This window comes from Oncorhynchus tshawytscha, linkage group LG27, assembly GCF_018296145.1.
Source record: "Oncorhynchus tshawytscha isolate Ot180627B linkage group LG27, Otsh_v2.0, whole genome shotgun sequence".
Taxonomy (NCBI): Eukaryota; Metazoa; Chordata; class Actinopteri; order Salmoniformes; family Salmonidae; genus Oncorhynchus; species Oncorhynchus tshawytscha.
The window spans coordinates 12644995-12660861 of NC_056455.1; the positions used below are offsets into that span (position 1 = coordinate 12644995).

The 15867-nt window shown below is 45.1% G+C and overlaps 1 protein-coding gene across 2 annotated transcripts in view; it reads right to left on the bottom strand.

Moving 5' to 3' along the window:
* Nucleotides 1-496: 496 nt before the first annotated feature.
* LOC112225749 (collagen alpha-1(XI) chain-like) overlaps nucleotides 497-15867 on the bottom strand; it is an 89166-nt gene continuing 73795 nt past the window's right edge. For both annotated transcript variants that reach the window (XM_042307178.1, XM_042307179.1), the window contains 20 exons: nucleotides 15356-15409; nucleotides 15163-15270; nucleotides 14949-15002; nucleotides 13278-13331; nucleotides 11053-11160; nucleotides 10410-10517; nucleotides 10215-10268; nucleotides 10066-10119; nucleotides 9696-9749; nucleotides 9327-9380; nucleotides 9052-9159; nucleotides 8725-8778; nucleotides 8333-8548; nucleotides 8185-8220; nucleotides 7727-7780; nucleotides 7184-7502; nucleotides 6372-6484; nucleotides 5858-5926; nucleotides 2286-2519; nucleotides 497-1930 (listed from right to left, as the gene is read on the bottom strand). In XM_042307178.1, coding sequence (XP_042163112.1) covers nucleotides 1784-1930; nucleotides 2286-2519; nucleotides 5858-5926; nucleotides 6372-6484; nucleotides 7184-7502; nucleotides 7727-7780; nucleotides 8185-8220; nucleotides 8333-8548; nucleotides 8725-8778; nucleotides 9052-9159; nucleotides 9327-9380; nucleotides 9696-9749; nucleotides 10066-10119; nucleotides 10215-10268; nucleotides 10410-10517; nucleotides 11053-11160; nucleotides 13278-13331; nucleotides 14949-15002; nucleotides 15163-15270; nucleotides 15356-15409 — 2052 coding nt within the window. In that variant the 3' untranslated portion in view covers nucleotides 497-1783. The remainder of the gene's footprint in view (nucleotides 1931-2285; nucleotides 2520-5857; nucleotides 5927-6371; nucleotides 6485-7183; nucleotides 7503-7726; nucleotides 7781-8184; nucleotides 8221-8332; nucleotides 8549-8724; nucleotides 8779-9051; nucleotides 9160-9326; nucleotides 9381-9695; nucleotides 9750-10065; nucleotides 10120-10214; nucleotides 10269-10409; nucleotides 10518-11052; nucleotides 11161-13277; nucleotides 13332-14948; nucleotides 15003-15162; nucleotides 15271-15355; nucleotides 15410-15867) is intronic.

The following is a 15867-nucleotide window of genomic DNA, read 5'->3' on the forward strand; positions in this document are numbered from 1 at the left end:
GCCTGCAGGTTGTTGGAAAGATGTTGTAGAGATGTAAAGGCACTACGTTGTAACAACGTCTTGGGAGTTTTAACGCTTAAAGCGAAAATGTGGAACTTACCCCTAGCCTACCTCTGGTACTGTAACCTGACTACCATACAGCAGGTTAGAGTGTGTGTACTGTAGTGTCAAGACCTACAGTACGATATGATACTCCCTGGCTCAGGGAGCATTCCTTACCCATCATGCACGGCTTTTGGAGCACCAATAACTTGCACCCTTTCTCCCTCAAGACACACAACAACACAAATGTAGTTGACACAAAACAAAAACATGTTCTTTAGCACCACACAGCATAACAAAATACATCATAAAAATGAATTCACATAGAAAACAAATAAACAAATACATGACTGAGGTGGAGAACAGGACCGTGGATAATAATGGCACTTTTTAAAAGATGCTTGAAAACAACGACATGTGAAATGCTCCTTGATGTAACAGACAAACGGAGGACTGGAGAAAACACTGTTTAATATCCTCTTTAAGAACAACATGCTCTGAAACTCATTCTTGGGCTGAAACAGCTCCAGCTCAACCATTAAGGCCTGGAATACAGAATGCTTGTTTTCCGTAACAAAATGGACGCCAAACTGACACAAATAGGAAATGAAAACATGGAAGGCTGGAGAGTCATATTATCAACAGGCATGCAGAGTAAACCAGTCCAATAAGGAAAGCAACCTTCTCCGTTCAAGTAACCATTGGGCTCAATAGACTACTAGTAACATGGTATTGTGTGCACTTCTCAAGCTCATTCAGTGAGTGATCTGCAGTTGAAGGGTAAGCACTGAGTAAAGCTATCATTTCTATTATACAGTATGTTCAACCTTCTAATTAACATAGGGAATGTTGACAGATGAAATAGACTAGTATGGAATTGACATGCTACCGATGTAGGATCTTAATTTGATCACCCTGTTCCAATGCAGGAAATGTAAAACTTGTGGTGTATTTGTAATTTTTACTTTGACATTTCAGACTTGATTTTCCCTTATGAAAAATGTATCAACCCCAACAAAAATGTCCATTCATTATAATCCACATAATAATTCACATTTCCTGTTGCTGCAGGATTGTTTTCCTGCTGTAGTGAACTGTCTCAAATTAAGATCCTACATCTGTAGATACTGTGGTACACCACCAGTTAACAAGAACTAATGTCCTTATACTGCAATATGATATTATCCTACTGCAATCCAGGCATGCTAATGAGTATGCCAGGTAGTGTCTCCTGCTAATTCCACTCCTCTCTCATCACAATCCCTCAGGTAGCAACTCGTCTCATCTGCATCCCAGGCCTGACAAAGACAGTGCCACTCAACTGACCCATACCACAGATGACAGGCTAACCCCATGCCTCAACATGGGAGTGATCTGCCTGTCTTTTTAAATTGGTTGTTGTCAAGTGGAACAAGAGACTACTTCTAGCGGATCTAATTACAGCACACTCAAAAGGTGAGCGATGAAAAGAATGACGATAAAGAAAAACCACTACACATTAAATATATCTAATTGGATGAAGTCCCTTTGATAAATGTGCTTTGTTCCTCCTTGCCTCTGCTCCTCTACTCGCCATTGGTTGTTGAGAGTCATCTAACATATGCCAGAAACCCACCACATATACGGACATATAATAATAAATATTGTGTGTGGAAACAACAGTGAAGTCCAGTTTCTTTCATTGGTAAATTGTTGTGTAGGTCAGTTCCGGTCATTCCTTAGTTGGTCGATACAACGTTAGTTAACCGTTGTAACATACTGGTCCCACGTGGAAGCCAAACTTTTGGTTGCTGCTTCCAAAGTCTGAGGGGGCCACGTCTATGACTGGCAGCAGCTCTGCTCTGGGGGAGTCGATCTCCAGGACTGTCCGCTCCTGTCCCTTACGGAACTACACCAGAGACAAAGAAAAAGACAGAAGAGTTGAGGATACACTGTGCCTGCTAACTCGCTAACTTTCATTCTAACTTCGATCCTATCTATACCATCCTCAGATATCATATGATGAACTGATTGTGACCAACTGCATGGCCTTATCGAATCAAACAGCAGGTGACAAAACATTAGTCAAAACATTAGCATTGGTCAAAACATTAGCATTGGTCAAAACATTAGCATTGGTCAAAACATTAGCATTGATCAAAACATTAGCATTGGTCAAAACATTAGCATTGGTCAAAACATTAGCACCAATTACATTAATTCAGTCATTCATTTATTTTCCTTTGTCTCTGCATGGCACCTACCTGGCATCCGTCGTGTGTTGCCTGGATGAAGGGGCTCTTGGCCTGGCTCATTTCCTCGTCGTTGCTTCCCCGGAAGCGTATGGCGTGCTGGTGGCTGCGGGTGGCGCTGTCGAACCAGCCGGCAGAGTTCTGGCAGGAGTAGGTGAAGGTCTGTCTGGCCGTGGCACTCAGCAGTTTCAGGAAGGTCAGCTGGACCACGTGGACCGGGTTCCCATCAGAGTCACTGTACTGTAGCTGGACCAGAGACACACAACATATCAGAGTCACTATACTGGAACTGGAGTCATTGTACTGGAACTGGACCAGAGACACACAACATATCATAGTCACTGAGTCATTGAGTCATTGTACTGGAACTGGACCAGAGACACACAACATATCAGAGTCATTGTACTGGAACTGGGCCAGAGACACACAATATATCAGAGTCACTGTACTGGAGCTGGACCAGAGACACACAACATATCAGAGTCACTGTACTGGAACTGGACCAGAGACACACAACATATCAGAGTCATTGTACTGGAACTGGACCAGAGACACACAACATATCAGAGTCACTGTACTGGAACTGGACCAGAGACACACAACATATCAGAGTCATTGTACTGGAACTGGACCAGAGACACACAACATATCAGAGTCACTGTACTGGAACTGGACCAGAGACACACAACATATCAGAGTCACTGTACTGGAACTGGACCAGAGACACACAACATATCAGAGTCACTGTACTGTAACTGGACCAGAGACACACAACATATCAGAGTCACTGTACTGGAACTGGACCAGAGACGCACAACATATCAGAGTCACTGTACTGGAACTGGACCAGAGACACACAACATATCAGAGGCACTGTACTGGAACTAGACCAGAGACACACAGTACATCAGAGACATTATCAGAGTAATTGAATGAGAACTAGACCAGATATGAACCACATATTAAGATAGACCACTTGAAGCAACCAGGCTCCCATCAGAGTCACTGCCTGAGAACTGGACCAGGGGAAAGAAACAACTCTCAATGACCATGTCAGTCACATATTGAATGTCCAGAAACAAATAGCAGGGCCAATGCATTGGTAGTAGAGCATCTGGTAAAGCACTATATACAGTTGAAGTCGGAAGTTTACATACACTTAGGTTGGAGTCATTATAACTCGTTTTTCAACTACTCCACAAATTTCTTGTTAACAAACTATAATTTTGGCAAGTCGGTTAGGACATCTACTTTGTGCATGACACAAGTAATTTTTCCAACAATTGTTTACAGACAGATTATTTCACTTAAAATCCACTGTATCACAATTCCAGTGGGCCAGAAGTTTACATACACCAAGTTGACTTCCTTTAAACAGCATGAAAAATTCCAGAAAATTATGTCATGGCTTTAGAAGCTTCTGATAGACTAACTGACATCATTTGAGTCAATTGGAGGTGTACCTGTGGATGTATTTCAAGGCCTACCTTAAAACTCAGTGCCTCTTTGCTTGACATCATGGGAAAATCAAAAGAAATCAGCCAAGACCTCAGGAAAAACATTGTAGACCTCCACAAGTCTGGTTCATTCTTGGGAGCAATTTCCCAATGCCTGAAGGTACCACGTTCATCTGTACAAACAATAGTATGCAAGTATAAACACTATGGGACCACGCAGCCGTCATACCGCTCAGGATGGAGACGCATTCTGTCTCCTAGAGATGAATGTACTTTGATGCGAAAAGTGCAAATCAATCCCAGAACAACAGCAAAGGACCTTGTGAAGATGCTGGTGGAAAGAGGTACAAAAGTATCTATTATCCACAGTAAAACGAGTCCTATATCTCGACATGACCTGAAAGGCGGCTCAACAAGGAAGAAGCCACTGCTCCAAAACCGCCATAAAAAAGCACCAGTTGGCAACTGCACATGGGGACAAAGATTGTACTGTTTGGAAAAATGTCCTCTGGCCTGATGAAACAAAAATATAACTGTTTGGCCATAATGACCATTGTTATGTTTGGAGGAAAAAGGGGGAATCTTGCAACCCGAAGAACACCATGCGAACTGTGAAGCATGGAGGTGGCAGTATCATGTTGTGGGGGTGCTTTGCTGCAGGAGAAACTGGTGCACTTCACAAAATAGATGGCTTCATGAGGAAGGAAAATGAGGTGTATATATTGAAGCAACATTTCAAGACATCAGTCAGGAAGTTAAAGCTTGGTCGCAAATGGGTCTTCCAAATGGACAATGACCCCAAGCATACTTCCAAAGTTGTGGCAAAATGGCTTAAGGACAACAAAGTCAAGGTATTGGAGTGGCCATCCCATTCCCTGACCTCCATCCTATAGAACATTTCTGGGCAGAACTGAAAAAGCGTGTGGGAGCAAGGAGGCCTGTAAACCTGACTCAGTTACACCAGCTCTGTCAGGAGGAATGGACCAAAATTCACCCAATTTATTGTGGGAGGCTATCCAAAATGTTTGACCCAAGTTAAACAATTTAAAGGCAATGCTACCAAATACTAATTGAGTGTATGTAAACTTCTGACCCACTGGGAATGTGATGAAAGAAATAAAAGCTTAAATAAATCATTCTCTCTACTATTATTGTGACATTTCACATTCTTAAAATAAAGTGGTGATCTTAACTGACCTAAAACAGAGATTTTTTACAAGGATTACATGTCAGGAATTGTGAAAAACTGAGTATAAATGTATTTGGCTAAGGTGTATGTAAACTTCTGACTTCAACTGTACATCCAATCTATAATGGCTAGGGCCAGGAGTTTTTCCATTACCAAATAACATGGGCAGGAAAACCAGGCTGACACAGTTAATGCTGGCAAAAAACCAAGCTGACAGAGTTAAATCTGGCAAAAAACCAAGCTGACAGAGTTAAATCTGGCACAAAACCAAGCGGACAGAGTTAATGCTGGTTACAGAGCACTATATCCATCCTGGTGAACAGAGGAAGGAAGGCTAGGACCAATTGTATTACCATGAACCTTTTCTCTCTCTTAGAAATCTCAACCCGTATTTCATTAATAATGTAAGAGGAGAGGAGGGGACAAAGGTCACAGTAATTCAGCTAGAGTCAGAATAAGAGAGCCAGGGAGAAAAAGAGAGAGAGAGAGAGAGAGAGAGAGAGAGAGAGAGAGAGAGAGAGAGGGGGGGGAGAGAGAGAGAGAGAAAAGGACACAATAGCATGGGTGTGAAAGAGTCAGTGAAAGGGATTGGACTGGGAGAGAAGTGATTATCTTTCTGTGTTAAGAGATGTCTGGTCAGGTGCACATGAAAGACCGGTGCTCAAAGCTCTGAATGCTCTTCAATGAGAGCCCACTGCTGCCAGAGGCTCTGCGTGACTCACTCACTACTGCAGGCAGAAGACACAGGTATCATACATGGGCACATACATCAACACTCAATTGGACAGTGGGTTCAATCACGCACATGCTCACACACATGCACATCTACGCGATTATACACATGATTATTATTCAAACGCACTCCCTTTAAATGAATATAATCTACCTGGTGTTTGGAAACATTTAAATGAACGGCAGCAGTTGAAAGTGGTCAGTACCTGTTTGCCTTTCCTGTATTGGCTGAACCAGCTCCCTGGTTTCTCTTTGTTCCAGGCTGCTAGCTTCACCTGTTCACAGGAATAGAGAAGGAAACAGGGAGCCTCTGTAACACAGGCTTTGGAGGATGTGCAGATCTGGTATCTTAATTTGATCACTCTGTTGTTGCGGAGAATGTTCCTGCACAGCGGGAAATATCAATTGTCGTGTATTGAAGGTTTTTAAAAGGCTTCTAAGGTTTGTGATTTCCACTTTAAAATTGATTTGACATTAAGAAAAATGTAACAGAAAATGTATCAACGCCTAAAAAATGTATTCGCTTTATAATCCACATAATAATTCACATATCCTGTTGCTGCAGGATTATTTTCCTGCTGTGATAAATAGAGTCAAATCAAGATAGTGCATCTGTAAGACACCAGTCGATCTGAGGCCAATGAATATGTACTGTACACTACTACAACAACGTTCTAGTTAGGTTGATGTGAGCAGACATCAAGGTAGTTTGAGACTCACAGTTTCAAACCTCTTGTCAGGGTAGAGACAGGTGTCTCCCTCAGCGGTGAAGTTACAGAAGACCTTGATGGAGTCCCTGTGACATCCCTGGTTGGGGTCGATCCAGTAGTCACCTGGGACAGGTACGGAGACAGTGGTGTCATTTCATACGGGACAGCAGATCAGGCAAGAGAAAGGGGAAGACATGAAATCGTAGAGTATGTCTGATGTAACAGGTAGCTATTGGAGGATTTGGTGGCTTATTGACTCAATCAAATACAGGGCCTATAGAAAGTCTACATCCCCCCTTGGATTTCTTCACATTGTGTTGCAAAGTGGGATTCAAATGGATTTATTGTCATTTTTTGTCAACGATCTACACAAAATATTCTGTAATGTCAAAGTGGAAGAACAATTATTGATATGTTTTAAAGAATAATGAAAAAGAAAACACTAATATAATATATATATATAGATTAGATAAATATTCACCCCTTAGAATCAATACATGTTATAAACACCTTTGGCAGCGATTACAGCTGTTAGCCTTATTGGGTAAGTCTCAGAAAAGCTTTACACACCTGGATTGTGCAATATTTGCCCATTATTCTTTTCAAACTGCTTCAAGCTCTGTCAACTCTGTTGGGGGTCATGGCTAGAAAGCCATTTTCAAGTGTTGCCATAGATTTGTAGATTTTTAGGTATTTTTGGTAAGCAAAAGTTCAAGGGGGTGTAGATTTTCTATAGGCACTATACATGTTCAATATGAGTGCCAATGCAGGGTGCTGAGGGGAGATCTGTGTGATACGAGGGTGATGAGGTGATGTGCTGACCGTCTCTGTAGCTGTGCTGGATCATCATGAGCTCCTTGCAGGTGCGGGCGGGGCTCTCAAAGGTCCCCAGGGGCTTCCTCATCAGCTCCACCTCTGTCTTCATGGAGGTTAGGGAGGCAAACACCTCCTCCATGCCCTCTGCCTCCTCCAGCATGGGCTGGTCTGCCTGCAGGAACTCCTCCTGCTCCAGATCCATCTTCATCTCTGCCTCCTCGTAGGGAGCTGAGCCTCCTTGCACCATCCTAGAGTGCCTCTTCCTCTTCCTCCAGCCCTCGTGGTCTCTGATAGGCAGCGGCTGGACCATGGTGGCAGGCGGACCCTGGAGGGAAGGAACACAAGTGGAAGATAGAAGACAAGAAACAACAGTGACTGGGAGAGGCAGAAAAAAAAGAGAATGATGGGGGAAGGAGAGGCGTGGAGGTGTGTGTGGTTGAACAACAACAGGCGATGAGACGGAACAGAGGGGACGGAGAGAAACAGAAAGAGAAAGATGGGGTGGATGAGAAGTGTGGAGGTGGGGAGATGGGTGTGTGGAGGACTTACAGGGGGTCCGGGGGATCCGGCGGGGCCAGTGTCTCCTTGTAGTCCGATGGCGCCCTGAAGAAAAGAGTGGAACAAAATCCTGCATCAATCCTCCGGACACCTGGAGCGATTCTCACACTAGTTTGCCAAATCCCTCTTTGATCCTGGCAGATATGGTTCTAGGGTTTATAGGATTATCCAGCTCTGTACATCAGCAGTCTGTGGCCAAAGCCCCTGCTCTCTACATGACACACCATGGTACTTTTCACAACATCACACCACACCACTATATCCTATTAAAATACACTGTACCCACAGGAACAACACATCACTGTATGGGCTCACTTTTAAGGCCAAAATACATTTAAAAAGCACAATGTAGAACATTAGGCTGAGCGATGGTTCATTTGGCTAGGCGAGATAGCCGCTTGTCTGGCAGCATACGCTCCTGCCAGCTGCAGTCAGATGACTGGACTCACCAGGTCTCCTTTGGATCCTCTCTCACCAACTGCACCCTAACAGGGGAGGAGAGGTCATTTTGAAATAGGAAAAGTCATATCAGAGTAAAGCAAAGCCAACTATGAAGAGTTGGGTGGGGGAGGGGAGGGAGGAGGAGGGGGCACTTACAGAAAGTCCAGGGGGTCCTGGGGGGCCGGTGGGGCCAGGGAGGCCACCCTTACCCCCGTCTCCTTTGGTTCCTTGTGTGCCCTGATTTCCGGGCAGGCCTCTGTCTCCCTTCTCTCCCAGCTCTCCTGGAGGTCCGATCAGACCGATCAGACCACCGTGACCTTTATCTCCCTTCCTGCCCGGGTCTCCTTTCAAACCTGGCAGTCCTGGGGGTCCCTGGGAACAACACAGGTTCACATTTAATACATGGTTACACATGGGTGAAAAAAATATAATTGACATATCACTGGAATTGACCCTATCAAGGCTACCTACCATATGTTATGTGGAAGAGAGGCAATAACAGTACAGTAGGTTGACATATGAACATGTAATATGCATGGGGATCTTACCATGGGTCCAGGGGGTCCCGTCTGGCCTGGGGGGCCGTTTAACCCTTGCTCACCCTGCAAATGAAAACACAAATAGGGGTTAATCAATTAGTGAAGGGCTCCAGCATTGACTGGGGTTACTGAAGGTCATACGACAACATGTCCCCAAGCCTTGTTGCTGGTTGTACTGAGATGCACCATGCATGTTGATAGTAAACCAATGACAGATTATACTAAACTAATTAGGCAGACATGATGAGGGGAGCAGCAGAGCCACAGGCTACAGTAAAGGGAGATGTCTGTTTGAGTTAGAGTAAAGAGAGGAGAGGAGAGGAGAGGGGGACTCACCCCAGGGCCTGGGATCCCTCGGAGGCCCTCCGGGCCAGGCATCCCTGACTGTCCCTGGGGCCCCACTGGCCCTTTCTTCCCCACCAGACCCTCAACCCCATTGGTCCCCTAAAGGAAGGAGAGAGAGGAACAGAATGACATGGTGGTGAGGAAAACAAAATGGAGTAAAACTGATATGTGTGGTGTACAATGTAGTGCATTCTCTTTTTGGGGATATATTTTCTTCATATTTCATGAATGAGTTGAGTGTTGTTGAGTGTTCCAAACATCCTTACCTTTGCTCCCTTCATTCCTTGTTTCCCTTCTTTTCCAGCAGCTCCCAAGTGGCCCTGGTGAGAGAGAGAGAGAGAGAGAGAGAGAGAGAGAGAGAGAGAGAGAGAGAGAGAGAGAGAGAGAGAGAGAGAGGGGGGGGAACATGAGGACAGAGTTTCAGCTGCTGAGGACAATACCCGAGTGCTTAAAAGCCTTACACTGCTTTTGTTCTTCTAAAACAGATAGAGGTCAATAAAATCCCTGAAGATATCCGAGTCTGTAGAAATATACAACAATAAAGGCATGCACGCAAGCCCCACAAACTCTCTCTCTCTCTCTCTCTCTCTCTCTCTCTCTCTCTCTCTCACACACACACACACATCTACACTCACCCTTCTTCCGGGGGGCCCGGAAGGGCCCGGTTCTCCAGAGGCTCCTGGGGGTCCCTGAGGACAGTAGAACAAAGGGTCAGAGTTGAAACACACAACAACCACACACAGTCTCAAAGACAACAACCACACACAGTCTAAAAGGCAACAACCACACACAGTCTAAAAGACACAGGGAAGAAAGAACAGCATATCCATGAAATAAACAAGCCTCTCTGTATGTGACAAAGTACAAAGGCAATACTATATCTTTGGTATGCATGCACTTTATGTATGTGATACTGTTGAATGAGCTCAGAGAATATACACCGTTACACATGTTTATGCTGTTCGTATGAATTCCTGTGTGATGTAAATGCTGTACTGTACTTACGGCTTTCCCAGGATCACCGTTGTCTCCCTTTGCTCCCGGTCCACCGTCAACTCCCTGTTCCAACCAGAAACACACATTTAGAGGAGGAACAGAAGAATCAGTCATCTACTGCCTGTTGTATTACTTGGTTCTACGGGTGTTGTACTCACATTGATCCCTGCTTCTCCAGGGGGTCCAGAATCTCCGGGGAACCCCAGGGGCCCCTACAGAGGACCGGGAGTGGTCAGTTACCAATGACTGTTAGATACAGCAGCATCGCTTGAGATTAATCTAATGCATTGGTCTGCCACCCACTCAAGAACCAGTTGGTAGAGGATGAGTGGCCTACATAGAGATCTACTCACAGGGTTTCCTTTGGGTCCGTCCTCCCCTGGCATGCCTCTGACACCTGCAGGTCCTGCTGCTCCGGAGGGGCCAGAGTCACCCTTCTCCCCCAGCTCCCCTTTACCACCCTGGGGACACCATACAATCATACAGTTAGTGGTTGAGACAGAGAGAGAGAGAGAGAGAGAGAGAGAGCGAGAGAGAGGGAGAGAGAGGGAGAGAGAGAGAGAGAGAGAGAGAGAGAGAGAGAGAGAGGGAGAGAGAGAGAGAGAGAGAGAGAGAGAGAGAGAGAGGGGAGAGAGAGAGAGAGAGAGAGAGAGAGAGAGAGGGAGAGGGAGGGAGAGAGAGGGAGAGGGAGGGAGAGGGAGGGAGAGAGAGGGAGAGAGAGAGAGAGAGAGGGAGAGGGAGGGAGAGAGGGAGGGGAGAGGGAGGGAGAGGGAGGGAGGGAGAGGGAGGGAGAGGGAGGGAGAGAGAGAGAGAGAGGGAGGGAGAGGGAGAGAGAGGGAGAGGGAGGGAGAGGGAGGGAGAGAGAGGGAGAGGGAGGGAGAGGGAGGGAGAGGAGGGAGAGGGAGGGAGAGGGAGGGAGAGGGAGGGAGAGGGAGGGAGAGGGAGGGAGAGAGAGGGAGAGGCAGTGAAGAAGAGGATGAGAGAAAGATGACTTACAGCGGCACCAGTGTCTCCAACTGGTCCCGGGTCCCCAGCCTCTCCATCCTCCCCCTTCTCTCCAACGATCCCAGGCTGGCCCACTCCACCAGGCTGGCCAGCAGTGCCCTGTTACAACACAACAGAACCACTCGAACCAACACACTGACAGGAGGAGTGAAATAATAAATGTTTAATCTACAGGTTTCTTGTGATGAGGTCGTTTTGTGTGTCTGTTGTTCTCTGTCAGGGTGCTGAGACAACAGCTGCACCATCATCACTAGGAGAAAATATTGACTGTTGTCTGTGTGTGTGTTTCCTCTGTTGATGCGATCTGAGTAACAGAGTGTGGAGTCAGTCTCTCTGCGTCGGTGTGTGTCAATGTGGAAGTGTGTGCTGGCTGTCTCGAGAGAAAAACAGTGAAAGCATCTCTCTCTTTGGTAGAGTGCACAAATTGGAGCGTGTGAGTGAGTGGAAGACTATCCTGCCTGCAGTGCAAGCCAGCTCTTCTATTTCCCACAAAGACTCAAAGCTTCTCTTTATCCATTTCTCTCTCACAACATCACTTGCATCAATCCATTTATGGATCGCTCCATCTCTACACCCTTCTATTTCCATGGCACCATATGAATCCGACCTGGGTTCAAATGGTATTCAACATCTTTCAAATAGTGCTTGATTGAGCTTGGATAGGAAACTAGAACCAATGGGATAGTCCCAAAAGTACAAACCCCACCCATCTAGCACTCCAGGCAAATGCTCAAATAAAGTATGTGGTCTATCAAATGAAAGTTGTACCCAGGTCTGATGTGACGATCTGAATCCGTACCACTGAATCCATACAAGCATTTCACTACACCCACAATAACATCTGCTAAATATGTCAATACATTTTGATTTGATTTTTGATTTTTGACTATGTGTGTGTGTGTGTGTGTGTGTGTGTGTGTGTGTGTGTGTGTGTGTGTGTGTGTGTGTGTGTGTGTGTGTGTGTGTGTGTGTGACATCAAAACAATGAAATAACAGATATGGAATCATGTAGTAACTAAATGTGAATCAATCTATTTAAAATGTTGTTTTTTTGTGTTTTTTTTTGTGTGACGACATCAAAACAATGAAATAACAGATATGGAATCATGTAGTAACTAAATGTGAATCAATCTATTTAAAATGTTGTTGTTTTTTTTTTTTTTGTGTTTTTTTTAACAGATATGTGTGAACGACATCAAAACAATGAAATAACAGATATGGAATCATGTAGTAACTAAATGTGAATCAATCTATTTAAAATGTTGTTTTTTTTTTTTTTTTTTTTTTTTTGTGTGACGACATCAAAACAATGAAATAACAGATATGGAATCATGTAGTAACTAAATGTGAATCAATCTATTTAAAATGTTGTTTTTTTGTGGGGTTTTTTTTTTGTGTGACGACATCAAAACAATGAAATAACAGATATGGAATCATGTAGTAACTAAATGTGAATCAATCTATTTAAAATGTTTGTTTTTTTTTTTTTTTTTTACTGTAGCCTGTGGCTAACTGACCACAGTCATTGGTAACTGATGCAGGTGATGGTAACTGATGCAGGGGATGTTGTGACTTCTTCCCATCTCTCTCTCTCTCGTGAATAATTGATTGGTGTGAGAGGTTGGCCATTAATAGAGGTAAATATAACTTCCTCCCAGGGATGATTGTCTAATACTCCTTCATGATTTATAGAGGTAAATATAACTTCCTCCCAGGGATGATTGTCTAATACTCCTTAATGATTTATAGAGGTAAATATAACTTCCTCCCAGGGATGATTGTCTAATACTCCTTAATGATTTATAGAGGTAAATATAACTTCCTCCCAGGGATGATTGTCTAATACTCCTTAATGATTTATAGAGCGGTAAATATAACTCCCTCTGAGGGATGATTGTCTAATACTCCTTAATGATTTATAGAGGTAAATATAACTCCCTCTGAGGGATTACATTCTAATACCACTTAATAATTCACAGCTCCAAACCGGCAGAGGGTCTGGGAGAGGGAGAGGGGCAGAGGGTAGAGGAGTGTGTGTGCCGTGTGTGAAGTAACAGCCCTATTGGTGGGTGTGTTCTGATAGTCGGTAGTGTAGATTTGAGTAGGAGTGAGAGCTGCACAAAATAGTATACTGTCTTGCAACATAAACCAATCCATTACTGCAGCAAACCCAGTGCATAGAAATGTGGTCAGATAAGGCCAGAAATATACTGTACCTCTCCACCAATGGACCCCTGGGGGCCTCTGGGGCCATGTTGTCCTGGAGGGCCCTGAGGAGAAAATAAATCATTAGCCATTGGCTTGAGACAGCACATACATGCATACGCACACGCAGACACAAACACACACACACCTCTATCCCAAAGAAAGTAGACTGTGTGACCCACCAGGCAGCTCCTCCCTGGGGACAGTGATGCTAGTCATTCAGTGAGGGACAGTGTGCATGCTAGTCATTCAGTGAGGGCCTGGTGGCTGAGGGCCTGGTGGCTGGTGCAACATACTGTATCCCCAGAACAGAACCAGCCTCTATGATCATTACCTCACTGACATGATGAAGACATCACGAGGACAAGCCATTACCCTCAATGACACACAGAAAGGTTCTCTCTCTTTCTCTTTCTCCCTCCCTCTCCCTCTCTCCCTAACTCTCTGTCTCTATCTCCCTCTCTCTTCTGGTCTTTCACCCCCTCTTTCTGTGCAGTATCTCCCTCTCTTTCTCTCCCTTTATCTCTCTCTCCCTCCCTCTATCCCCTCCTTCTCTCTCTCACTCTCTCTCTCTCTAAGAGGAACCTCTAGTTCTCTCCAAGAACACATGATCAGGCTACAGGGGAAATGAGAGCACTCACTGACACTCAGTCAGTGTGATGAGATTCCACCCCTCTGTGCACCTCTACATGGACAACAAGCTATCCATCTTAACTGCACTGACTGCTCCCTTCCAGCCCAGAGTTAATGGTTAGCTGTGCTACACAAACACTGAAATCCCAATACAATGAGAGTCTGTACACACAGCACTAAGACAGACAGACATACTCCAGACACTACTACATCCACTACAGTAAGCACATATCCTATAATCCTGCTACTGGGGAGCTACGCGGGCATTAGAAGCTGCAATCCTGTGAACCACAGCATTCACATGGATGAGGCTTTCCCAGTGAGTTCTCTTTCCTCCGTGCCCTCTCTCTCTCACATCCCTCTCTCTCTATCCCCCCATATATTTTGTTCCCTCTCATCCTCTCCTTCTCTCCCTTTTTGTTCCCTCTTTTGTTTTTTTGTTCTGTTTTTGACGCTTCCTTCCCCTCTCCCTAATCAGGCTGAGTGTGCTGTGGCGCTGACTGTGTGTGTAGAATCTTGTTTAGCATGTGTTCACGGTCTGTGGCGTTCTGAAATGACTGTCACAATAGAAGGAAGATGCTCATTAGACAGGCCCGGCTCAGGCTAATCTGATTAGCAGCTGTCACGCTGCCGTCTTCCTCCTCAAACCACCTCCCTCCCTCTCTCTCTCTCTCTCTCTCTCTCTCTCTCTCTCTCTCTCCATCCCTATCCCTCACTTTCTCTCTCCCTCCTTCACTCCACTGACTCTTCGACTTTTCTCCCTCTCACTTCAGAGGGACTCCTTGTTACATTTAGACACAAAGCCCTAGTCCTCTCTGGATGTGTAGCTGGACGTGTCATGGCTGTTACGCTCCAGTCACTCTACATGGAGCCAGACTCTAGACACTGCCTCCAAGCAGGGTTGTACTTTAGTTAGGCTTTATACCACAATGAAGATGAGAGACATACTTAAGGAATGATCTTTGGTGGGAGAGTCCAGTGAGGCTGCCAGGTCAACAATAGGATATAGGGAAATTATGTCATCGTCCAATGGTATGTCCAGTACTCACCATCGTGCCCACGTGTCCACTGTCTCCCTTCTCTCCTGGGAGTCCTGGCATGCCCTGTAAAGACAGAGAATGGTTAGAGGCGCATTAGTAGGGATACTGCAATGCTATCAGCTATGTGCTGTTGATGAGAGATGGTACAGTCCACCTGTCAGCTATGTGCTGGAGTAGAGAGATGGATGGTACAGTCCAACAGAGGGGTGTCTCGTCTCCTCACCTGTAGTCCAGTGGGTCCTGTGGCCCCCTTGTGGCCTCTCGCTCCCTCGTCTCCCTTCGGCCCGTACATCCCCTGCTGGCCCCTCAGCCCCGGCTCCCCGTCCACACCCTGAAACACACAGAGGTCAGTTCTGTACACACATACAGTACACACAAACACACACAATAAAGACAGATACATTGAATAGACGTACCGGTAACCCCGGATGGCCGACAGGTCCCTGGATTCCAATAGGCCCTGAAGGGCCCTGGAGAAGAGACCGAGAAACAGAGATGCTGTTGAAAGTATACTGCATATCAATCATACACTGCAGGAAAACACTGCTGTGTCAGGAGCTCAAAAAGCACAACTACTGTGAAATTGCAGCTGTTGATGGTAGCTGTTTGTGATTGCTTGGCTTCTGAAAGTGTTAGACAGTATTTTGAATAGTTTGATAGAGCTGCCAGGGCTAGGATAAGATAAAGTACATGAAGATGCACAGTGCATGCTAACTAGACCATGAAGAAAGGCTTATAATGCCTAAAGCTGAGTATAAAAGCTCACATACAGTAATATACTGTACAGTTAATTATAACTGCACATAATTATCTCAACGCTCAATTATAAACCCTTTCTCATTTATTGAGTCATTCATTTGAATTATCCTAGTGATAGCAGCTGGTGACGGGGAGGATACTGGCCGGTGCTTAATGCTGTGATTGGGGA